The sequence below is a fragment of the Argopecten irradians genome, chromosome 16 (assembly GCF_041381155.1).
Source record: "Argopecten irradians isolate NY chromosome 16, Ai_NY, whole genome shotgun sequence".
NCBI classification, from domain to species: Eukaryota; Metazoa; Mollusca; class Bivalvia; order Pectinida; family Pectinidae; genus Argopecten; species Argopecten irradians.
The window spans coordinates 5,293,608-5,321,135 of NC_091149.1; the positions used below are offsets into that span (position 1 = coordinate 5,293,608).

Consider the following 27,528-nt stretch of genomic DNA (forward strand, 5'->3'; position numbering starts at 1 on the left):
TCTGATCGTTTTGGAGACTCTTTTCTGCTTCCTGTAGTATTGCTAATAGACAGCAATTCTGTGCAAATAAAACTCAATATGTTGACCACCTGTCTAAAATGACTTCATGTATTTGAAGCACAAAAAACTCAATACATCTACTATCTATCTAAAATGGCTTCTTGCATTTGAAGCATTAATGAACTCAGTATAATGACCACCTGTCTAAAATGACACCTTGCATTTGAAGTACAAATGAACCTCAGTATAACAACCACCTGTCTAAAATGGACTCTTCTTTTGTAGTAGCATAATTCAGTATAAAATAACTTCAATTATAACAACTACCTGTGGATAATGACTCCTTGTTTTTGTAGTAGCATAATTCTGTGCCAGACAACCTCTATATTACGACCACCTGTGTATAATGACATCTTGTTTATAAATGCACTTCAGTATAATGTCCACCTAGCCATGAAGGTTTATTTTTCCTCGGCTCACTTGTGTGATGGTCTTAATAGACATGTGTGACTATTAGAACCTGTTTAAACTGACGACCTGTGTATAAAAGAAATTACTAAAGGTAAAATAGCAAATAGTATGGATTTTTCTATGTATCAGTCTGATTTGTCTGCTGCAGAATTTGTATCCCCCAAATAGTACATGGCTAATGAATTTTTCTAACAATCTGATAAGGCTGCAGTAGATATTATCTGTACATATAAATGTTCATGAAATTTCTAAAAGTTAAACAAGTCTTCTGTACGTTTCTATTCCACGAAGTGTTCTAGCTATAAGGCTATAGATTGATGTCCATTTCATCCAATATATTATTGAAACACGGACCACTGCAACACCTGAATGTAAACAAACAATGATTATAAAGCTCATATACCTATACTATTGATCTGGACCTGGCCGATATATATATACACTGTCGATCCGGCCTGAAGCATGTATATCTACTGTGATACATATACCACTAGTACTTGGATGTATATAAAATCAGCGTTACGTCATGTGAGTATGTAATTAAAAGCTCTCCACTTAATTGGACCGAGAGATGTTATACTTATTGGACCCGAATCGTGTTAAACACTTGACGACTACTATGGATAGCGTAGGACCGCAGTGAAGTTTCCGTGTGTGTGGGAATTTATATATCAGTCTTGGTGAGAAGTCGAGGATTAGTTACGCGTATTTTTTTTTTCATATCATCGGATATTCCAAGAAGGATAAAACATGATAGTGATGCTGATCAATTGTCATATGTTTCCATTGTGATGAGGAAGTTAAGTTGTGACGATTCTCATTTTTAAAGAGCGTGTGCTGTAAGTTACATGTGTGAAGCCTAGCTGTAGTGTGGTTACAAGGACTTGTAGCAGTTGGTTTTAATTTCATTCATGGATCTGCATCTGAGCTAAGTTTAAAGTTTGGTATTAAAACCATATCATATTTCACAATGTTCCTCGTGTGCTATAAGAAGACATTTCTAATAGGTAGGTTTTGCTTTGAATATTTCAGAGATTTTATTGAAATTTAGCCCGAAGCTTGAACTGCCATAGCATCAATATTGATAAAATTTATTGATTATAATCTTAATCCAAGCAGTGTCCTTTTGGTCAAGGTCAAATGAGGTCAGCATTGCACTGAAGTTCAAGGTCATACCAGTTGTACTAAAAATTTGAACTGTCATATATATTATGAATATTATTAGTTTTAATTTTGTCCTGTAAATTAGATAAAAAGAAGAGCAAGTGCTTTGCCTGACTTTCACTAAAGTTTACCTGCCTGTCTTTTGATAATACTTCTGAAATCAAATTGGATTCCCTAGCTGGTTTATTGTTCAGTATAGCTGAAGGGGCTGATTTTTATCAAGTTTGACTTATTTTAGGGGTCAAATCCATTGTCCTATAGCCGTCCAATAGCTATAATCTGTGAAAGTATCAATTCGTAATCCACCTGGAGTTTTAAATTACAGTTTTTAGAACCTAAATTATCTATTGTTATATTGCGTAATAATTACATGTAGTTTTCATCTTGCTGGACATGTGTTAATAGGGGCTCAATGCAACGTCCATTTTGTCCAGGGATTTAAATTTTATTTGTAAAAGTCGGACTTTGTATCTTTAGGTATAGATTTGAAAGCTGGACTTAGAAATTAAGTTCAAATGATGGTGAACTTATTTGTGTATTCTAAGGCTAAATCTTGAGTGCAATTTGTACAATGTTTGAGATTTGTATATTTATAGGATATTTAAAGACTCCTGTGATATGTTGTGTGTATTTGTTTAGGACACTTGTCCAGTTTCTACTGACCAGTGATGTAACAAGTTCCTGTGTTTGTTGACCACTGAGAGATTTACACACACTGACCACTGAGATTTGACCACTAAGAATTTACAGACAGTACTGACCACAGCTGATAAGTAATTACTTGTAAACATGGTGCTGTAATCAACTTGACCACTGATATTGGTGGGAGGCCCAATTATAATTTGACCAGTACCCCTCTGAGCTTTGGTGGAGCTGCCAGCCTCACTGGGGCTGTGCATTAAAGACAAAATGGTGCGGTGAACTTTTCGGATTTGACCCCAGTGATTGACCCCTGTGTCAAAACTTTCGCTTTTACATTTTCATTTTGGGAGTATATTTACTGTGAACATGCCATGCATCTGCGGTTGGAGAAAGCACTCGCGCAGAAAGGTAAGATAAAATGTACACCTAATATTTTATATTTAGATAAACGTACTTCAGTTTACCCTTATCAAAGTAATTTGTGTAGCTATCGACTTGTATTAGGAGTTATCAGTGTTTATAGGGCAGAAAAATATGTAAACAAAATAGCTCCTCTAGGCCATAGAGAATATGGCCTCTGGTGGGATGTGTGCTGGGGGTTTTAAAGGCTTCTAGTCTGCAAGTGGTATTAGATGTTTGGGGAGCATGCAAGGAAGAGGAGGGGGGGGCGCAGGGGGTTGAAATGATTGAATTTGATGAGAAAAACAGCATGGGGGTTGCAAGGATCGAGGCACCTTACATCTTTACAAGTAGGATTTTCAAAGTATCAGTTTCCAAAAAGAGCAACTTTTTAAAATCAATGATGTTTGAAATATTTATAATTTTCTTTCCTTTGATGGAAATATTTTGAAGATCAAATCCAAAGAGAGCAGTTTTGTAAAGGTTCTTGGTGTTGGATCATAAACATGTATGCATTCCCCACCCCTCGTGAGCCCCCTCCCCCCCATCCCCGCCCCACCCCCCATGCATCCCTTTTAGGCATAAGTTTCAAAAAGGATTACATTTGTAAAAGTTTTACTACAGGAACATCTATATCCTGTGTGTTATTTTTACTTTGGTACTAAAACTTCAGACACCTGTTTGAATATGAAGCTACGTTATATAACTGTGAATGCCTTCCTTGGGTTGGCTTAGAGAGGATTTTGAGATTTAAGTCGCTGAAGTGGAGCTATATTTGTTGGTGAGAGATTTTATCTGGGAGATATAGATGTAGATTAAAGACCCTCTCCCCAGGAGCCAAGGGAATCAAAGTGGGACCCACTAAATTGTATATATAAACAGTACTGTAGGGATCTGTTTAAAGGGATATATCCAATATTGAAAGGCAGGTAAAATAGGTCTATGTAAATGAGATGTCATAGTGATCAAAGCACAACAAAATAAAGTGAAACCTGTCTTATCGACCACCTCTGTATAAAGACCACCTGTTTAATAAGACACTTTTTCTAGGAACCCCAATGACCAATTTCAATACAATTCAACCTGTGTATAAAGACCACCTGCCTATAAAGACTACTATTTCTTTGACTCTTGGGTTTTCATCATCGGAAGATCAAACAGTGTCAAAATTGCTTGTTTGGGAAGCCAGGAAAATGGTCGTATTATGCAGGTGGTTGCTATACTCAGACAGTCACTGAGGAAGAGGTTGTACTGAAATGGAGTGACTTTCTAGAGTTTGGACAGTCCCATTAGTTTGAACTCTAATGGCAATCTTACCACTCAACAATTTTCCTCTCCAGTTTCGAGTTCCAGTCCTTTATTGTCAGTTGGTGTAAGGTTTAATTTAAGAATGAACTAGGTGGGTCATACATTGTTCTTCTAAAAGGATGAAGGCATATTCAAACACACAATGTAGATTTGGTATACAAGGAACAATCATGGGTTTGGTATACTTTTAAAACGAAGAAGCAACAACCAAGTTAACCAAATACGATGGATATTCTTCTTAAAGGAAGAAGGAACAAGCAAACTCGAAATGTAAGTTGGGGATTCTTCTAAAATTGAGCAGCTTTAAATATCCATTGTATAATACAACATTCCACATTCTTTGATGTCGGAAGCTCCCGTTTGAGCTATGAGATAATTTCGACATGATATCTGCCCCTAATCAGTATCCTATCCTATTCTGTAATGAAACCAGCATATGGTCAAGTCCATTTTCAAAAAGTTTTAGATAACCGGTCAAGTGTCCAGTCCAGACCATTGAATTTGTGGCTCCATGGCTGAAGAAGGGGATTAAGTTGGTCAGTTTGGGCTGACCATGTAGTGGGATATGGTTCAAAGATAACTGGTCAGTTTGTTCCTATATAAACATTGTACTGGCTGACCACTTTGGCCACTAGATACATTCCAGTTTTGCTCTGTATCTTACTGGATACAGGAAGTGACCAGTAAATGACCAGTCATGAAATCTGTTGTGGTAGAAATATATATGAAACATATGGTCATTAGCTTTTAAGACTTGGATATAATCAAAACCTGCTGATTGTTTTCAGTTTTCATTTTAATGGGCCATAAAAATTACAGATGTCAAACTGCTAAATCATAGCTGACAGTCATGTAAGTTGGAATTAAGGGCTAAATTTTAGGGGTGGGGATGGATGTATAAGGATAGACCTGATAAGATGGTAGAGGGGGTGGAGATGAGGGGGATTGTGGGGTGTTGGGGGTGGGGGAGGTGGCAAACTAGGAAAAAAAGGTTAAAAGCTCAACCATGAAGAATTGATAATTGGTATACCAATTTGGTACCACCCTCATTGGGGTTCTTAAATGTTCATCCCTGAAAGTTTATTATGGACTAGTCTAGTCTTTGATTTAGAAGAGTCTAAATGTGTCTGCAGGGGTGAATGAGTTAAAAGTAGACTTCATTTGCATCTTTCCTACCTAGCATTATGATTTAGGCAAGGAAAGGCAAGCTTAGCCTCTTTGAATGATTGGTAGTTCATGTCCTTACTCTTAATTACCTTCAATAAGATAGCCAGATTTTGATTCCTTATATGAAACTGAATATATATCCATGAAATAGTTTCCAGTTCAATACAGTTTCCAGTTTCAGCAGTTTAGCCTCACCTGTCCCATCAGATACATATAGTCAGGTTACCTCCCCTTCCAGACCGCCCTCAGATACTTTCATTTGGGTCATCCAAAGTTGATATTTGTTTGGCTACGATTTATAAATAAATATAGTTTATTTACACATGTATTATATTTAAGTGTCATGAATCCTATAGACAATATTCAACAAAGGTCAACAAAGGTCATGAAAGGTTAATGAACTGGATCACACTTTGATCGTTTATTGTTCAAACCAAGAGTAACACAATTGGAATGAAATTTCTCAGAATTCAGATTGCTTATATGATATCATGTTTCTGGATAGTAATTCACATCAGATGAGAAATGTTGATAATTCAAAGATTTATTTCGCAGTCTACTAGCAAAGGTTAGAATTGAGTAAAATTTCAGTGTATGTCTATTTTGCAGTTTGTACTTTTAACATTTTAAGAGCAACATTCTTACCCAAAGCAAACATTGCTGCAAAAATATAAAATGACTTATCATTTAAATATGTTACAGACTCGAGAAATGGATTTTTAGCAAACTTATAAACTAATTATTCAAATAAACACATTCTTTCAATGTAACATACAAATATGCGATTTCTTAATCTTTAGAAATCTTAACGACACTGTAAGTTAATTATAACATGTGCTTCGTTTATTCCTGTATGATAGTTAAATTAATGAATCACTAATTAATATGATATAAATAGGTATGAAAGTGTCCTGTCATGTGAAAGTTACAAAATTCCCAATGACTCATAAAATGTATTTTGTGAATTTTCATCTCAAGAGGGGTGTTGCAGATTTAAAAAAAGATTATCGACACATATTATGTCCTGAACTGCGTCATATGCGTTAATTTTTATCGGCCAATGGTCTGCTTTATATATTTGATGAATCATGCTATATTTAGATCTAGCGTGAAGTGTAAAGGCTATTTGAGAAGAAGTGGATATTTCCTGAGAGAGATTGTATTTGTATTTAACGCTTATATTTCTCTTCAGTGCTAAGTGTCGAAAATGTAAGGGTACATTGTTCTTTTTAAACCTATACAAAGGAAAATCCACTCCTCAAAACAAAAGATTGAACAATTAAACTACCATATATAAATATCTGGTAAAAATGACTTGTCTTGAAATTCCATGTTTGCATATTACAGAGTTAGTTCCCTTGCAGGTAGGTATTGATTGTTAGGTCATTATTTTGTGAGCGCAAATAATATTGTTTTCTACAAAAATTATGACTTTACGCTCGCATGCACATGACATTACAATCAATACCTACCCGTGAGGGTAGATAACTCTGTAATATGCAAATACAGAATTGGCCATTATAAGGAGACACAACATGAATACTGCAGCCTCCCAAAACATGTCCTTAATTACCGTAGCTGTTCATTGGATGTTAATTAAGTCAAATTAAGTATTTGCTTATTAAGGCAAATATATATTATATAGTATTGTATAGTCAATTTAAATAAATTAACCGGAAGGTCACAACTATGTTAAATTGTCACTTTTAACTTATTCCCCCCTGAAAATTCATAATGAACTGTTCCAACCTTTGAAGCAGATGAGTCCAAATGTGTCTTCAGGGGTGAATGAGTTATTTCCAGGATTTTTCATGGGAGACTCAGAAAATGTTGGGCACCTTAATCACTGAGACTCATCCCCCTCAACCCAGGGGTTACAAGCTATAGGAATAAGTACTTAGAAACACAATTTTACAGAGAAGCAGCCTTCATTGGAGTTGATCTTAGATAAGAGCATCCATAATTAAAATGAAATTGAATAGTTATTTTCGGTACAATTTAGGGGATGAAAAGTAAATCTTATTGCAATTTCAAATCAAATTTTCATCAGAAACCATCTTTCTTCATTTCAAATGTATCAGACATTATAATGATTATTTATCCATTAATTGATGAAATCAAAATTAATTTCTTAATTTAAATTTTGATGATGTGATGCTATCATTCAATATCTGCAGCAGTTGTAACAGAGTGAAAAAGTTGATGAGAAAAAAAAAAATTCTGGCAACATTTTCACATTTAATTTGTTATATTGAAATTATCTGATGAAAAAACATATTGTTTGTAACTAATTTCTTCCACTCCGAAAGTGAGTTAATCAACTGTAATGATCAATTAATAACCCGCAAGTCAATTTAGAAAAAATATGGCGTAATGATAAAGAAAATCCAATATAGACTTCGGCCCATTTTACATCACTAAAATTGGCGCGGAGATGAGTTTGTACTCTCTACCTATTGAAGTCTGGGGAATAGTAAGGACACATGTTTCGGTTTTATCTGCCAGCCGTATTGTAAAAGGACAAAAGAAAAGCTGCTCCAACAAACATTTTATGGCCCTTTGGTTACCATGACAACAATCATATAGCACAACCGCAGGGTGTTATGTCACAATATTGTTTCTGTCGGAAAAATTAAGTTTCTAAATTTGATTATATCTTTACTTTGCTGGAGGCCATTTTTATATGAAAAGAGGGACAGGGGAGAATTCAGATGTCATATGCATAAGTATTGTTATCTTAATGAAAGAAAAGAAAATGTCACGTTTCATGATATTTAATTAACCTAGTTTTTTTATGATTTTATTTGAAAATATAGAAAAATAGCAAGTTGAGGTTATTAATTTTGTCACATATTTATGAAAAATCATATGTTCATTACTTTCTGTTTGAGCTTGTTTTTTTTCACAGAATTTTGATAGATTTAAGAAAATTACTCAATTATTAAACTTCTTTTTTATGTATGAAAAAGAAATTGAATATTTAGCAACAGGATTCATAGATTTTAACAAAGGTATTTTATTATCATTATCTTTTCTTTTTAAATTTATTTTCTGATATAATTATCTTGACTCTACCCACCTCCTTTCCCTTTTTTGTAAGACCATCATAAGGGAAAATACTTTAAATGTAAATTTTAAATTATCGAAATATCTGATATAGGATGGAGAAAAAGAAATACTATCTTTCAGAAGACTCAGGATGAGCGCCAAATAATTAATATTTCATCCATGTAGCCTACATGTTATATAGCATGTGAGAGTCCATCCATCAGCCTGGCACAACATAGTACTGTTAGGAAAATCCATCCTTTCACTGGGCACATAAAGCTAAGGACCTCCAGGGATTTTAAGGGCTCCCTAGGGATCTATCTCTGCCCTAACTGACTCCAAAACATGCTAGGGACCTCTGCTGGCATGTGCCAATGGTATTTTTATATGATGTATTGCCTGATTGTTCCCTAATAAGTGTCAGGCTTGTCGAAAAATTTATGGAGTTCTCACAGTAATAAAGAATTGTATGGGGAGTTATTCAAGGTTAAGAGTTATTCAAGGTTCTGTTATTTTCTGTAACACCTGGGAGTTATTCAAGGTTAAGTTCTGTTATTTTCTGTAACACCTGGGAGTTATTCAAGGTTAAGAGTTATTTAAGGTTCTGTTATTTTCTGTAACACCAGGAGTTATTCAAGGTTCTGTTATTTTCTATAACACCTGGGAGTTATTCAAGGTTCTGTTATTTTCTGTAACACCTGGGAGTTATTCAAGGTTAAGAGTTATTCAAGGTTCTGTTATTTTCTGTAACACCTGGGAGTTATTCAAGGTTCTGTTATATTCTGTAACACCTGGGAGTTATTCAAGGTTCAGAGTTATTCAAGGTTCTGTTGTTTTCTGTAACACCAGGAGTTATTCAAGGTTAAGAGTTATTCAAGGTTCTGTTATTTTCTGTAACACCTGGGAGTTATTCAAGGTTCAGAGTTATTCAAGGTTCTGTTATTTTCTGTAACACCTGGGAGTTATTCAAGGTTCAGAGTTATTCAAGGTTCTGTTTTTTTTCTGTAACACCAGGAGTTATTCAAGGTTCTGTTATTTTCTGTAACACCTGGGAGTTATTCAAGGTTCAGAGTTATTCAAGGTTCTGTTGTTTTCTGTAACACCAGGAGTTATTCAAGGTTGAGAGTTATTCAAGGTTCTGTTATTTTCTGTAACACCTGGGAGTTATTCAAGGTTCAGAGTTATTCAAGGTTCTGTTATTTTCTGTAACACCAGGAGTTATTCAAGGTTCTGTTATTTTCTGTAACACCTGGGAGTTATTCAAGGTTCAGAGTTATTCAAGGTTCTGTTATTTTCTGTAACACCAGGAGTTATTCAAGGTTCTGTTATTTTCTATAACACCTGGGAGTTATTCAAGGTTCTGTTATTTTCTATAACACCTGGGAGTTATTCAAGGTTCTGTTATTTCCCAGTAACATTTGCTATTATCAGGGTGATAAAGTTTTATGTTGTTTGGAGGTAAATGATTTCTAATTTCCAGAAAAGTGTGATAAGTCACGCATGTGGTTTATATGGCAAAGTCCATACATTTATACAAAAGGTGAAGGTCAATCTATTCATCTACCCCTGATTATACACTTGGACTCTTCTGATTCTAATGATGGAACATCTCATTATGACATTACAGGGTGAATAAGTTCTGCAGTACTGAGGATATAAATAACCAATACCAAATTCCTGTCTTATATAAACTGATATAATTTAATATATTGTGAAACCTGCCATAGTGACCACCTCTGTATAAAGACCACCTTTTTGTTAAGACCACTCTCAGGGTCCAAATTGGCCATGTATATATATAAAGACTGACACACCAGCTTTAAAGATTACTTTCCCCTGTCCAATGGGTGGTCTTTATAGACAGGTTTGATGCTTGGGTAGTCTTTCTAGACAGGTTTGATCCTTGGGTGGTCTTTATAAACAGGTTTGACCATTGGGTAGTCTTTAGAGACAGGTTTTGACCTTTGGGTGGTCTTTACAGACAGGTTTGACCAGGTCTTTAGACAGGTTTGACCTTGGGTAGTCTTTATAGACAGGTTTGACCCTTTGGTGGTCTTTATAGACAGGTTTGACCCTTGGGTGGTCTTTATAGACAGGTTTTGACCCTTGGGTGGTCTTTACAGACAGGTTTACCCTTGGGTGGTCTTTACAGACAGGTTTGACCCTTGGGTGGTCTTTACAGACAGGTTTGACCCTTGGGTAGTCTTTACAGACAGGTTTACCCTTGGGTGGTCTTTACAGACAGGTTTGACCCTTGGGTGGTCTTTACAGACAGGTTTTGACCCTTGGGTGGTCTTTACAGACAGGTTTACCCTTGGGTGGTCTTTACAGACAGGTTTGACCCTTGGGTGGTCTTTATAGACAGGTTTGACCCTTGGGTGGTCTTTACAGACAGGTTTGACCCTTGGGTAGTCTTTATAGACAGGTTTGACCCTTGGGTGGTCTTTACAGACAGGTTTGACCCTTGGGTGGTCTTTACAGACAGGTTTGACCCTTGGGTGGTCTTTACAGACAGGTTTGACCCTTGGGTGGTCTTTACAGACAGGTTTGACCCTTGGGTGGTCTTTACAGACAGGTTTGACCCTTGGGTGGTCTTTACAGACAGGTTTGACCCTTGGGTGGTCTTTACAGACAGGTTTGACCCTTGGGTGGTCTTTACAGACAGGTTTGACCCTTGGGTGGTCTTTACAGACAGGTTTACCCTTGGGTGGTCTTTACAGACAGGTTTGACCCTTGGGTGGTCTTTACAGACAGGTTTGACTGTAAACTTAACTGTATTGTTCATTCAGCTCTATTCTCTGATTGTTTTGTGTAATTGCATACCAAGTAAAATAAAGACACATCATTTGGTTGTCCGTCAATAAACTTGGTAACCCCTAGCTACTACATAGACCTTATATCTCCTAGAGATATATCTGTAGGACTAGTATGTAATACAAGCTGATGTTAAAATAACCCTGTACCAGCTAACTCTTATCCTGGGTGTCACTGAGGGTGTGGTCCCATAGTGTTACATATGCTTCAAAGTGGAACGTTATAAAAAGGAAATTAGTCTAAATGCTTTTAACTCAAGTCAGCAGGAGAAATGAGGGTGAGACAGGGTGTGGTTGTATTTGAATAAATCATTCATCTCCTAGACAACCCTTAAATCCTTTTTCCCTTTTCTTTCCCGCTTAAATTTTCCCCTTCCTTTTTATTTTTAGCTTCTCTAACTCCCCTCCCTCTCTAACTCCCCTCTGAATCCCACCGGCAGCACCATTCATTCTTTTGGCTGTTTATATTTTCTCTTTATTTTACTCTATATTGTTTTACACGTGTGTCAAATTTCAATAAAATTTTAAAATAAAATCAGTAAAAATTTAGTTAAAAAACAAAAATTAATACTTTATCATTATCGAAGACCCAAGTGCAGCATGGCATAGTGCTCGTATGCTCTAACCATGGGTCTCCGACAGTGATGTTTTTTATACGAACAGAAGAAATCATTATCGCCAAGTCCATCAAAATTTTCCCTCTTGCATAAGAAAATTCTGATCTTGATCAATGGAAAACGACATTGAAAGGCAGAAAACATTGACCTTGTAGTATAGAAAACTTTGACCTTACACTTTCCATTCAAATCCACAGTCAGTGTATATATCCACTTATCATATACAACACCTTGTGAATGGTCCTCGCCTGGAACAGTAAAAGTTCCTGATCTGGGATGGTTCGATTTTAATTATTAATACATGTAAATAGAAACCAATTAACCTAAAGGGATTGTTTCTTTACATCAAAGATATGCCTTATATTGACCACCGGTCAGTGTTGATGTCTTATATTGACCATCGGTGAGTTAGGTTGATTTGTAATTACATGAAAGTTGCTTGGACATTGACCCCTGTCCATTTTTATTATTGTCAGTTTACATCCGATTCTGTAACCCTTTAACTGGACAAAAGCTCACTATGTAAAAAATTGTTAGCTTTATGAAGGAAAATATTAACAATGATGATAATGTTTCATTAGGATTCAGAATTATCTTAAAGAGTTGTCTCCCTTGACATTGTCTCACCTTTGACCTTAGAATTGTTGACATGGTATTACCAGAGAAACAGTAAAAGAGACAAAGTCTCTCTAGTCAAGTGGTCTTTATACAAAAATCAAATCATGTTTATAAAATTGACAAGTTCAAACCTAAAGGTAGTGTTCTTATTTAAGCAGGTGGTCGGTATACAGAGGTGTTTGGTAAGTCTATTTTAACTGTACACAACAATGATAGGTTAATTCTTTTAGAGGTTTTCAGGGTTTGGGGTCTAGGATGAAAGGATGGTCTTGTTTAGTTATGGTCGTTTACCAATGACCAAAATTGAAATAGAATTTTGACCAAAAAACCAGTATCAAAAATGGAGACCCTTGACAAACTCCAATGGGAACTGAGAAAAGCATGAAGCAAAAGGTAAAATTAAATTTTGTGGTTATCTAATAAAAACTTTATTTTCAAATAAGGGGGAGGTAATCCTGAGGTAAAAAGACCTGGTAGGCTTGTTAGCCACTGCCCAGTCCAGTAGCTGATCTATTTATCACTAACTGACCATGACTGACCACCTCTTTATCATGAATCATGAGTCTGAACATCACTATATCAATGGAGCATCATGTTAGAGCCTGGACATGCATCAGGCTCAAATTACTGGTCACCCAGATGTCCAGTTCTGTCCACTCCAACTGGTCATTGGATGGAGATTGATTGGTCAGGGAATTAAATCCATGCTCCCAGGGTGTTGAACTAACAGGGATGGATTTCAGGATCCTGTGGAAATTGAAGGATGAGCAAAGGGGGGATATTAGGGAGGGAGAGGGGAGGTGATGAAAGGGGGATTTAGTTTGGAGTTGAACAGAATGGTTAGATATTAGAATTTGTTGTTGGTTGGAGGTCAGGGTAGAAATTTGTGGAGGGGGGGGGGGGGGGGGTAATGGTTGGTGAAAAGAAAATCTGATGCTAATTGTTTGTTGGTGTTTGGAGGTATGAAAATAAATGTTTTTAAGGGACAAATTGTTTACATGTTAGAGGTTTCATGTTAACTGCTAAGGAGAAAGATTAGATTTCATGCTAGTACTGTGTAGGGGGGTTAGGTAGGGACATTTGGAAATGTAACAAAAAAGAATATGGTAATCGTAGGTAGGGGGTAATGGTAAGGGTATGTTGGTGGTCATTGTAGGGGTTGTGGTAGGGGAGGGGTATTAACATTGACAGTCAGTTAGGTAGATAATTGATTAAATGAAAAATGGCAGCTAAGTGTTTATATTAGATTACAGAAGACATGCTTCCATACTATGGACCTACAGTGTATAAATATTATTAAACTAAAATTTGATAATCTATTTAAACAGCAAGAACATGTAGTTGGGGTAGAGTTACAAATAGGCCAGGATGTCAGAGGTCAGAGACTTCAACCTAGGGGTACTTGTTTGCAGAGTAAAGTTGTCATGTTTTTCTTGGCAGAATTTTGGTACTAGGTGATTATCTCCCCTTAATTTTAAATTTATAAACAGCCATGTCAGAGAAACAAACATTGTCAAACATTATTTTAGTGATGATTTTGATATTGCAGATTCTCATTATTATAATACTAGATTATCTCCCCCTAGTTTGAAACTCAGAATCAGAGTCGCAGAGACAAAAATGGTTAAGCCAAATTTAGTTGGAATTAGTTAGCCAGAATTATACTAGAGCTACCTAATGTTGGAATGTGTGTGGAAAATAAATGTCATTAAAGAAATTAACCTCTAAATTAAAATGGGATCTCTCTTTAGCATTGGAAGGATCTATTTTGTCAGTCAAGGTCTCAAAGATAATAGGGGTCCATTCAACGGTTCTGTTGGAATAATTAACCATTTTAATTATTTCTATATAAAGATGTTCTATCTCGAAAATCTTCTGGAGCTACATCATTACTGAAGTGACAGCCTCGATTGTTTATGAAACATCCCCTAGCAGTATTTGTGTGTTACCCCAGGAAAAGAAAATAGCAATTATCTCCCCTGGGAGTTAGGAAATCATGATTATCTCCCCTGAGGACATGGAAGTGACAGTTGTCCCCCTTGTGTTGACCTCTCCTGTCATTCCTGTCATGAAGTTATAATGGAATAATTAACATCAACGGTGATAGTTTAAAGGCAGATATGGGAACAAAAGGATTTTATCTTGTCATTTACATTCTTTGGTATCAGTTTGGTTCTTAGTTCTTTTAGTATTGGAACTACTCTTAGATCTGAGGAAAACATTTTGCACTGGCATGTAACTGGAGAGAAGAAAATGTAGCAGTCAGACCAGGATTTGAACCCAAGACCTTCAGACACTATAGCTATGTGCTCTACTGACTGAGCTACCTGAGCTATCTGAGCAATGCTCAGATTATAAATTTGGTTTTAAATTTCTTGTTTGGAGCCATTATAGATATTTATTGTTGTTAATTGTGTTTGAGAAATAAATTAATGTAAAGATTTATATCATGGTCAAAGTTGTGTTCAGGATTTTCCATAATATTTTTGAGGGTATTTCTGATAGCACACTATCAGATGTGAAAAGACATTCAATTGGTTGATAAATATGTCAGTGTCACACCAAAAATGTGTATCGGCAATTTTGATTGGATGATGATGAGGATCATGGCACTGATTGACATAGATGGTTCACTTTGATGGGATGAAACCTTTTGAAACCAATTTTTCATCGACAGCTAAAGTGCAGTATTGAAGAAAATTTGCTGTCACTTTTAGTAACAATCGTATAAAAATATGAAGCATTCCTAATAAAAATCACTTTAACCCATTTACCCCTGAAGACACATTCGAACTCTCTTAATTCAAAGTCTGGAAGAGTCCATTATCAATTTTCAGGGGTGAATGATAACTGTTGATTGCTAACTCATGAACCAGGGACTACAGAGGCTGATCATATTCAAAGTGATTAAGGTGTCATGACATATTACCACAAGCCCTCCATCTCTGGGTCATGAGTTTGAATCCCATGTGTGGCAGTTCTCAGGTACTGCCTGTAGGTCAGTGGTTTTTCTCCAGGAACTCTGGTTTTCCTCCATTAACAAACCTGGTAGCTCCTTAAACAATCCTGGTTGACAATAGGATGTTCAACTTATAAAAATTAAACCTCCAAGATATATGATTGTATATTTTTTGAGTCACGTCATAATGAGACAACTTCACATTCTTATGCACTAAGATTAATTATTACTGCAGGATGATATAAAAGATATATGACTATCTTTCATTTGTATTGTGAATCATATATCCTATTTACAAGTCGTCCTTGAGACACATTTATTGATATTCAGTGCTGCACACTTCGTAATTATTTAACTACAATAAAAACACATGTTTTTAACTGAATGTTAATATTTTTTTCTAGAGTATCACTTTACTAAAAGGTTTTTATTAAAAATTGTATAAAAGACCTATCATCTTGATGGTTTTTACAGATAAAAAGTGTTGATGTTCGCTGACATATAAATTTGTATTGCACCTGAAACGCATTTAAACTAGATACAGGTATAAATAAACGTACCTGTCGTTAGGTCAAACAAGTGCTGATTACAATGACCCCACCTCTGTCAAAAAAAAACCACATTTCTAAATCATAGCAATCATTGGGTATTGTACGCAGCTAATGAGTTTTTTTTTCTAATTGTAATTGACTCACATGTTGCGATAATGATTTCGTAGCGGCTCTTCACAAGTATGATAGAATTTCAGAAAAAAATGCGACTGGAGATCATATCTTTTAGCTAAACATGTACTTTATGTTTTCAAAGTCGAATCAATGTGTTTCTTGATCACTTTTTGGAAAAGATTGCTATCTGTTTTTTAGAGTAATTTAACTGCATTTAAAAAACTTCTTTTCGGAGTTCCAAACACAATCGCCTGTCAAAACCAATTACATTCCTGAGTTAATTACATGTCCGTTAACACAGTAATTAGGTAGATTTCTTTCTTGTGGTTTTGGTTCAGGTGTATCGTGATAGCTTTTACTATGTAATTAAATTATTACTTATCAAAATATGTAGCAAATTTCTGAAGTTGAACAGAAAACTCATAATCAAATTAAAAATGTATAGATGTATACTTTCCCAACTTGTCTATAAAGAACACCAAATGGACACAGCAAAAATATCCTTTATAGACAGGTGTCCTTTATACAGAGCTTAATTATATAGAAGTGAGGTTGATGTGTCTGTCCTTTATAGACAGGTGTCCTTTATACGGAGGTATTTTATAGAGAGGTGTCTATTATATAGAGGTGTCCTTTGTAGCAGGTTTTGACTGTTTGTTATAAATATCTTTTTTTTCAAGTCAATCAACATCCTTATGGAATATAAAAGAAAGTTTTACATAAAAGTTGAATCTGTCTTTAGTGTAGAATGATCAAGTATTTAAATACATATTATCTTCCATTGAATTATTTTCAAATAAAGATTAATTTATAAGGATGTAATTATAGTTATAAAAATAATCGAAGCACATCTCAGTATAATTTACATATTATTCATTAACTGTTTTTATTGCAACCATCACACAGGCTTTGTTCCAAGGGAAGTAACTCCGCTGACACTTGTGAAAGCAAAATGAAAAAGAACATAAAACAAACCAGTCGGCTTTCCCATGATTGGTTAATGGTTTTCTGATGAGATTCACTTTCATTTGATATGGTCATTATTTACTTTATGGTGATGCTAGAGCCAATCGGTCAATGGATTTAATTTCCATGTGACATTACCGTGAAACTACAGAAAACGGCATAGGTCACCCTTAGCTGCCCCTATGGGGTGGTCAATTGTCCTTAGGAACCTTGGTGTTATTTTAGAGGGTGGACACATGGCTGGACAGCGGTCAAGGCGATGGTCAGATGTCCAGGGGGCTGTAAAATGTGCATCAGGAAATCAAACAATTGGACTTGATTAGTATTGGTGGACATGCAGGACTTGTGCAGCCGTATCATGCACCAATGGTCAGCAGTTGGTCAGCTCTGGTGGGTTCCCATGTTTGAGCTTGTCCAATTAAATCCTTGAGTGTGTCTAATGACCGCTGACCTTATCACGTACATCACAATGATTCTCTTTGTCTATATTCCTTCCTTCTTTCCTTCATACAGTTTTGACTCAATAAGTACCCATCCTTCGTTGTTAGCACCCATTCCCTTTTTGAGGTCTCAATTTCACTTACACTGTCTTAAAAAAAAACCTGAAACTAGGAAAACGGCGAAGATTTTTTATTTGACTTCTCTTGTAAAATAATTAATGACCAACTTGATGCAGTAATTGTGTGAAATATCAGCCCAAATTTTATCCTATTAAGCATGGGCTGCTTCAGTTTTGAATGTTTTAACTGCTCTGGGTGCTTATTCAGTTGAATACGGTAATACATTATTTGTCCTTCTCTCTATCCCCTCTTTGTTCATCATCCTATCTTCATCTTTCTATCTTCGCATCTTAAAGTTACTATTAGAAGAATGAACACCAAAGCATTCTTTCTGTAAACATAAATAAACAGACAATATGATATATTATTTGAACCAAACATCACTTTTTCTTTCTTCTTTTCTTCATAGTTGATACATTACTTCTTTTTCCTCATCATCTTATCTTCATCTTTTTATCTGCATGTTAAAGGTACTATTACAAAAATGCACATCAAAACATGCTTTCCATAAACAAAAACAAACATGCATATAATTCGAATAATTCAATCAATTTAAAAGTCGTTTAATTTCATTGTTTTTCCAAGTATGCTTGGTGCAATAGATATAAGAAATTTATTTACGCTATCATCCTTTGACATGAAATGGAGAACAGGTCAACCGAATCTATTTCACCATGTTGCTGATTTGATTTGAATATTACATACCATTTTTGACCCAATAAGTGCCCAGGTGCTTACACAATTGAATAGGGGGGCATTTATTAGAGCTAAATTTGAAGCAGACTTTCATAAAGTTGTTGCCAAAAGTAAGCCATAAATCAATTTTCAAAGAAATCAAATGAAGAAAAATACATGGTTTTGATATTTTTACTCTGCATTTAATTTATGTAAAATTGATGCTTCAAAAAGAGGAGAGCTGATGCTCATGGGGATGACGGACACTTATTGGGTTAATTAGGGTTACTTAAATAGAAGCTAGAGCATGATGATATTTTTAATAGTTTCTGACTTCAGTTGAAGGAAAGTTTCTTTGATTTTTAAAGAGGAATATATTAACATTTGCATAAATTGACCCACAATTTGTCTATAATGGCTTAAGAAGTTGAACATGTTGTTTATTAGTAAACTAAAATATTGTTTACAGCTGGGAAAATATGATGTTGTTTCTTGTGAAAAGAAAATACTGGTAAAATAAAATATTGTTACCTGGGGAAAAAATTCTTTGACAAGGGAAGTAACTCTTACACATCAGTGTTATTATTTACAAGAATTGCTCCATTTGTGAAAAAAAGACCTGTAATGATTACAGATTTGTGAGAATTTAGAGGCAAAAGTGATCACCTGTCATTTTATGTAATTAGAACTTAGACAGGTGAAAATACCTGACAGGTAAGTGAAGGACCTACTTGATACCTGTATTATTTACCTGTTGAACAGGTAAACAATGGTATTGTTATAGACAGGTAAGGGTTGGATGGAGTTAAAATCTCCTTAAAGCTTGGGTTATGTCATAGTATCGGACAGGTGTATGTACATTGGTATACTTTAATCACGGATTTACGGTATAAATATTATGATTATTTTCTTTTAAGTGAAACCTCTCCGATATTTTTACCTGTGTAGATTCACATATTTGTCGGCTCATTAAGCGCTGTGTTTAGGATCAATCGCTTGTGAAGGTTAAGATATTAAGGCATCAGTTTGTTTAATATTTATGAAAGGATTTAAAGCAAAAAATTTAACCTTTGATGAAAAAATGCATTTTGAAACTGTCTTTTTTACCAGATTGTTTAAAATTCACAAAAGGAATTTAAGTAAAATTTCAAAACGCATTTTGAAATTGTTTTCTTTCAGATTTTTTAAATGATTTTGACACACATTATATAATACACAACATCATTCAAAATAAACTTAATTACAAAGCTGTTCTTTATATTTCATATAGAGAGATTTCTAATTTGTTTTAGCTTATAGATAAGTTACCATTTCGTTTTTTACCAGATTTGCCATGAAGTATAAAAGGATGATGGACACAAAATGCTATCCATATATGTCTGTCCCATGTCCCATCTAGTCCTCTTTGTCTCATTCCTTCCAAACCTGTCCTGTTCCATCCCACCATGTCCTGTCAATCCTGTCCTTTCACCTTCTATCCTGCCCTATCCTATCCTATCCTATCTCGTCCTCTAGGTCTCATCTTTTCCCACTGTGTCATGTCCTAGCTGTCTGTCCTTTCCTGTCCTTTCCTTTCCCATCCTCTATGTTTCATTTTGTCCCACCCCACGCTGAACTAGTCCTTCCTCATCCAGGTTTTCATTTAGGCATTGAAGTCACTATTTTTTATTTTCATCAGGGTATTAAAGAAATTTTGTTTACAAACGGTGTGAATCCGCGTAGCGGATTCTCACAATAGTTTGCAAACAAAATTTATTTCATACCCTGATGAAATTAAAAAATAGTGACTTCAATGCTTATAATTAATTTTTCAGGATACTTTATAAAACGAAATACGTTTACACGTACGATTCCATTGATTTTTTCGAAGGGATAATTTCTTCCAAATCGATATGCAACATCAATGTTTCTATTGTGACGTCACGATAACGTCGGGTTTCCGCGCCATTCTCGGATTTTTTTTCATCGTGGAATAAAAAAATGAATAGGCCAATCAGAAAACCAGAAACAAAGAGAAAATTAATTATATATCTTTGCAATTTATTACGGTAATTCTTTTTAAAGAAATAGTAAAAAAATTGATGTCAAATTGGTAATTAAGGACTTCATATAATTGCATTAATTGAGAAAAATAAGAGAAATTAATTAATGAGGAATTAGTAATTTTCCCCAATCTTTTTTTCTGATGAGACTTGTGAGTTTTACCCTGTGTCTAAGTGTATGAAAAATATTAAATAATTATAATTAAAATATAAATTACATTGAAAATTAAAAGAAAAACAAAACAAAACAAAAAACAAAGGACTAAAATTAGCTTTGAAAATACTGCTTGACCTAGCGGTCTGCAATATGTTTTGAGTGAATATATATATATATAAATGTATTTATTATTTCTTGCACTGTTGTATTGAAATTAAATTCAACAATATGACATGTTCATGGAATAATTTGAAAACTAGTTTAAAAATTATAGAATATACTTTAGAAATTTCTTTATAAAAGCGTGGTGTATGTTAAGTATAAGGTCTCCCTCTCACCTGTAGAGTCTTCAGTATAACCCAGGTAGATGTACCTGTACCCCTTCGTTAGGCCCCATATAGCCCGGTATGATCAGTTGAGTCTGGTATTTTACCAGGTAAGCCAGGTAGATTTTCCGCCCAGTCAAACACGGATCGTCCTAGGCCAGCGTAAACACTGGAGTTATATACACCTTTCGGAATACTCTTCAGATCCCGAGATATTTTGTGTAATCATTCATTTCACTGGCGGTCTTGGATTTTCTTGACCCCTAAAAAGTTTACAAGTGCACCTGTGGACGTATTGTTTACCTGTGTGAATTTCCACCAAAGTTTGTTTATTTGTTGTTATTGTCGTAATTCTGAGGGACACTATATATCTTGACCGGCAACAGGTAAGTGTTTATAAGACTATATATCTGTGCCGTGAACCTATTGTTTAGCTAGGTATTGTGCACAGGTAAGCTGTTTACCTGTTGATTGAAAGTGTGTACAGGTACACTATATTGGAGAAGACGTCTGTAAATGGACGTCTTGTGCATGTAAACTATTGATGTATATTTGTGTTCTTATGGCGAGACAGAGTTTATAACATTTGGACGACAGCATGGCGCTTGAGCTCGATCTAAAATAGATTTTTACCTGGCTCGTACCCCAGGTGTAACTCTATAGGCCGGCTGTATAGTTAGGCCACTACCAAATGTATGGAGTTTCCACCCACATATAGTTGTAACGTCATTCCAACTTGAAACTAAATCTTTGTTTACAATATAATTATGAAATCAGTTTAATAGCTCATAATGGACAGAAAAATTGATAATTGCTATTTCTGATTGAAAATATTATATCCATTTAAATCCATGATGTACCATATTTATCCACCAAAAAACCCATACACCCATTCAAATAAGCCAATCTTTTCATAACTTTAGAGTAATTTGAAGGTGTTCTGACACATCTGATGCATGCATGGCCTCAACCTTTGGTTTGTATAAGTTGAAACCTATGTGGGTCAGTTGCCTGGGACTGACTGTAGGTCAGTGTTTTTTCTCTGGTACTCTGGTTTTGACATTTAACTTGATTTATTTACAAAGTTTGAGTTTTTATGTGTCAGTTTTATGGTAAAAAAAAGGAGTAATTTTAGCAAAAACCACCAACCTACTTTTAGCACCTTGCATCCCCTCGTCTAATGTGACCTTGAGGTGAAGGGCTAGTGGTAGATTGTCAGAGACCTTAACCACTCAGCCACTGTAACTCAGAGATGGAGGGCTAGTGGTAGATTGTCAGAGACCTTAGCCACTCAGCCACTGTAACTCAGAGATGGAGGGCTAGTGGTAGATTGTCAGACACCTTAACCACTCAGCCACTGTAACTCAGAGATGGAGGGCTAGTGGTAGATTGTCAGACACCTTAACCACTCAGCCATTGTAACATGGAGATGGAGAGTTAGTGGTAGAATGTCAAACACATCAACCACTCCGCCACTGTGACCCAGAGGTGAAAGGCTAATGGCAGTATGTCAGACACCTTAACCATCAAACCACAGAGGTGGAGGGTTAGTAGTTGAATGTCTTGACACCTTAACCACTCAGCCACTGTGACCCAGAGGTGAAGGGCTAAATGGCAGAATGTCAGACACCTTAACCACTCAGCCACAGACGTGGAGGGTTAGTAGTAGAATATCAGACACCTTAACCACTAAGCCACAGAGGTGAAGGGTTAGTAGTTGAATGTCTGACACCTTAACCACTCAGCCACTGTGACCCAGAGATGGAGGGCTAAATGGCAGAATGTCAGACACCTTAACCACTCAGCCACAGACGTGGAGGGTTAGTAGAAGAATGTTAGACACCTTAACCACTTAGCTACAGATGTGGAGGGTTATTTGTAAAATGTCAGACAATTAACTTAGCCACTCAGCTGCCACCATGACCCAGTGGTGGAGGGCTAGTGGTAGAATGTCAGTCATCTTAACCACTCAGCCACAGACGTGGAGGGTTAGTAGTAGAATGTCAGACACCTTAACCACTAAGCTTCTGTCCCTTGAGATACTTTAAAAATGCTCTATACACGTGAAACTTTGAATTTCCGCATTACTATTTGAAAATACAAATAAAAATCAAGTTCTACAGACTTGCAAATGATTAACAAAATACCAATTTGGCATTAAGTGTGTTCAATTGTTGAATCTCTAGAAACACTCAAATGTTTTCTATAAACTTATTTGTATCAATTAAGTAATTACCATTCCTAATTATTCGCTGTGAAGCATCTTGTTTCTTTCCTTATCATTAAATGCTTATTATAATAGTCTTGATTTAAATAAATCTCCATCAAAATTGATTGAAGATATTATTAACTGTTTGCCAAATTAGTCTTTTAAAAACCTTGAAGAAGTGCCTAAATGCAAATATTGGCAATCTTGAATCATAATTAATTAGTGGATTTTTTCTCTAACTATAGTTTGCTTTAGTGAATTTAAATTATTTGATTTTGCATATAGGGATCGATCAAAGTTATGGAACTTTTAAATGTCAAAAATTACAATTTTTCCAGCTTTCTTCTCTTTTGTTTTCCCTATCAAAACTATCAAAGTTAATAGACTTATGATATAGGTGGTGATTTAGTTGCTACATAATATCATGCAGTGATATTCAATGACAGGCACAAATTTCATTCTAAAAGAGAATTCACAAAATTTTGGACCTGTAAATCAAATAATTATTGGAAAGAAATATATTTTCGTCAGCAATTTAAACTCAAAAGATACAATTTAAGATTAACCATCTCTTTTATGTTCGTGTTTTAGGCATTGCTAAATCATTATCAAGAAGTTACTCTGAATAATGAATAATGATACTGAATAATATCTAAAATTACTACCAATTTACGACTGCATGCCTTCTATCTATAAAATGCAAGACGTCTTCAGATTATCTTAAATTTCCCGAATCGTTGACATGATTTGATTTTTGTTTCCGTCAGATGTTGTCAGTAGTAATGATAATCAGTGCGGTCATAGTCAGTAAGACTCTTGAGCGATCTGTCATTGGACATCAATCATGGTCATTTAGGTGTTTGAATTACATATAATTAGTCTAATATAGATGTGAAGCCTTAAGGCTATGATATCAGTATACGTACCTGTATATAAATTACCTGAATATAGATGTCAGGTAAGAGAGAGTGTACCTGGCCAATTAATTACGATGATATAAGTTTAAATAACTCCCTCATCGTTACCAGGTAAATAGACTCCTGTATTCAAAGAGAGGTGAAAAAGTTTCAATAAATAGATGAAAGGTCATGGTCAGAGCTCAAAAGTTATACAGGTTCAAGATCATGCAGATATTTCAAACAGGGCAAACAAAGACAGAAATGAAGTAATTGCCTCAGGTCAATAGGTCAGAGGTAAAACAAGTTCATGGACAAAGGTCATTTAAGATTGGTCAGTCAGGGTCATTTTAGGATTGCATGGCCTGGTTTAGAGAAATGTCAAAGTACCCAGAAAAGAACCATCTTAAAGTTAGCATATTTTGTTATAATTACCTTTGATCAGTTTACCTGTAAATAGCTCGTTAAATAGCTCGTTATTACAGTCGTACCCAGACTTAATCTGTTTGTCAATGATTGATTAAGTTTGGTTTCTCTGTCATGTTTCTCCCGGATCTTTGTTAATCCGTGTTTCTTATCAGTGTTTCATTTCCAAATATGATCATGTCCTGTTTCTACTTTTTATATAGTGATCATGTAATTAAATCTTGATTGAAATTTTAAAAAAATTGTCCCCATAATTGTAGTTTATCTTTGATCTATGAAAAAGGGAGCGTGAATAACTTCTGTCATATTTGCTTGACTTTAATAGATCTGCTGCAAAAAATGGCAGAGACATCATAAGGGCTAGTTAAATCTGTTCAGCAGTATGTTAAAGATGTACACAAAATGGTGGGAGATTCCGTCGAACAAGTTTCACACAATTTCACCTGAATACAAATTTTGAATAGCAATGATATAATTTTCCACGCTGTGTTGCACCAGGACTTGTAACCCCTTACCTGTGTTTACATTGGATCTGATTACACCTTACCTGTCGTTTACACCTGAATTTGCACCTGAACTTGATTACCTGTGCACATTTAATTTATCATGATGTGTATTACACCAATCACATTAACTGCTACAATAATGATATTGTAAGGTCTGTGAATCGGTCTGGGGGCCTCGATGGCGAGTGGTTACGATATCCCGACGCATGACCACGACCACAAGCTCTGGATTTACCTCTGGGTTGGTTGGGAGTTTGAATCCCATGTGGGTCAGTTTTAAGTGTGTCTTAATTTTCCTACCTCTCTATGTATAGTCTTGGAGATATAAGAATCCCATATTGACCCTTGTAATTGGTTCTAGCTTGAGTTGCATGTGAATGTTTATAGAGGCAGCAAGTCTGTCATCTTAAAACCAATATGGCATTGACACAAATATCGACAGTCGTTATATTTCTTTTGTAATTGTATAATGTTTTGATGTCCTTCAAAACCTGAAACACTATATCTTGACATGATGGAGTAATGAGGTTGCACTGAGAAAAAATTGATTTGATAGCCGTCATCCCTAATGTTGCAAAATGGTTCGATCCCATCTTTGATGGTCCGAACCATTAAGGGTATAAAGGGGTAGATGGCTGACATTCCTGTTGAGTGAATCCTTGCCATGACAGCCCTCCCCAAGGTCACTGAAGGTCACAGCGCTATGGGGACAGATACTAGAGTAATTATAGTGATTGTACTGGGAAGGTAAGGGTGATGAATGAACTTGTTTGTTAGGCTCACTCGGGGTAACTATTGCTACATTGAGTAATTGGGGGAGTGTTGTTGGGCCTGATAGAGGTACCATTGTAAGTCTCTTACAGGGCCTTTGTTGAGGCTATCTAAGTTCCTTTGTTGGGGTCAACTAAGGTCCTTTGTAGACCCCTAATAGGGTGTATATAACCCACACACTGGCCACATTCTGGTCTTGTTCTCTGAACCAGTCGAGTTGGAGTTAGATGTTCTCTTAAGTGAGTGGGTTGGGGTTCGATGCTCTCTGAACTAAGTGGGTTGTGCAGGGATGGTTGATCTCTGAACCATGTGGGTTGGTTGATCTCTGAACCATGTGGGATGGTTGATCTCTGAACCATGTGGGATGGTTGATCTCTGAACCATTTGGGTTGGTTGATCTCTGAACCATTTGGGTTGGTTGATCTCTGAACCATGTGGAATGGTTGACCTCTGAACCATGTGGGATGGTTGATCTCTGAACCATGTGGGATGGTTGATCTCTGAACCATGTGGGATGGTTGATCTCTGAACCATGTGGGATGGTTGATCTCTGAGCCATGTGGGATGGTTGATCCCTTAACCATGTGGGATGGTTGATCTCTGAACCATGTGGGATGGTTGATCTCTGAACCATGTGTGTTGAAGTGAAATTGCTGCAAAGTTTAATTTGTGTCATAAGGCACACAAATAGTTACAGCATTACCCCAATACTCCATCCAAACCGGTTCAGTAAGTCTTTCAAACTTTATTCCATTTATACGGAGGTTAAAGGTTACTAGTACTTTTTCATGTCAAAGGTCAAAGGTCACATGGATATTCTTTTGATTTCAGAGGTTAAAGGTCGTGATTTATTTTTTGTGTGGTTGCTTAGAATAGCTAGGGTCAAAACATATAAATATTTGCTTTATATGTCAAAAACCAGAATTCTTATCACAACATTTTAAGGCAAATGTTATTTGATCTTCGTTTTGATATCTATAACCATTATTTTTGAAAATAAAATAATAAACCCCAATACTCTTTTGCCAGTTTGAGAGACCTAACTTTCTAAGACTGTTTTGAGCTTCAAAATCCTATGAACTACACTCTGTAGAATAGCTGACCCTGTGAAAGGTCAACCTTTCAAGGTTATGCAAATATATGCATAAACTTTCATTGACAAATATAAAGTAAGAAGATCCCAGCTTGGTCTGTAATGTTCTGCCTGAGTGACTCGATTGGAAAACCGGTTTAGGATTTAGTATGAAGGCCAGATTACCTATATAAACACTTTCTAGGTGGATATGTCCACTTTGGCTGATATGTGTCTGAGAATTGTTAACTTACTATACTTTTAATCCTTAATTTCAAACTTCATATTTATTTTAATTGCATCATAAACTTTCAAAAGAATTACATCTCCTCTCTCCTTATGGATTAAACATTTTGTCTAAATCTTTTTAAAATTCTGTTATAACTTTTGTGAATTGTAACTTTTGTTAAAAACTTTTTGAAAGTTTGAGTTATTAAAGCTGACCGAGTTTTGTGTCTAGAAGGTCCAGTTAGGGATGGTTCCTAAGCCGACAAGGACACTGTGCAGGAATAAAAGGCTTCTGTATAAAGATTATTGTACATAGACCCCAGACTGGCTTTACTGGGGAAATATGTACGATTGCTTATTGAAACGTTGGGATTAATGTGTAATCTGTATAAACAATGAGCTTAACGGCATGGTGCCTTAAAATTTATATAAATCGGGGTTACAGTCGTCTTTGATTCTGCACAGGTGCGATATAAGAACAAATATCAAGCATTTTGGGAAGCAGACACCATTCACCGTGATCACGTACACTACATTTATGTTCGTATTGCAAACTTTGATCAGGTGTCATGCATAAGATGTACCTCCATAAAAAGTGTCGGACACTTTTTGGTACGGGGGTACTTTTTATGCATGACACCAGGTCATGGTAGCTAAAAGTCTTCGGGTACAAAAACATTTTTCCACTCGCACCCTCATCACTTGGAGTTTGTAGCCAATAGTCTAAGTACCTGATACTTCACCATGAGCCCTCCAAGTTTGGCCTGTATGAAATTGTTTACTATGTACTGGGCGTAGGTCTGTGGTTTTCCTCAGAGTGCCT

The 27,528-nt window shown here is 35.7% G+C and overlaps 1 protein-coding gene across 19 annotated transcripts in view; it reads left to right on the forward strand.

Annotated features, from left to right (window-relative positions):
- Positions 1-27,528, forward strand: part of LOC138310935 (tensin-3-like) — a 329,375-nt gene that overhangs the window by 137,240 nt on the left and 164,607 nt on the right. Inside the window, exon 1 of one of the 19 annotated variants that reach the window (XM_069252286.1) lies at positions 2,310-2,685. The exons of 17 other annotated variants lie outside the window; for them this stretch is intronic. In XM_069252286.1, coding sequence (XP_069108387.1) covers positions 2,644-2,685 — 42 coding nt within the window. In that variant the 5' untranslated portion in view covers positions 2,310-2,643. Of the gene's footprint in view, positions 1-2,309; positions 2,686-20,843; positions 20,984-27,528 lie in introns of those variants that run through there. One more of the 19 variants, XM_069252292.1, reaches the window with a different exon arrangement.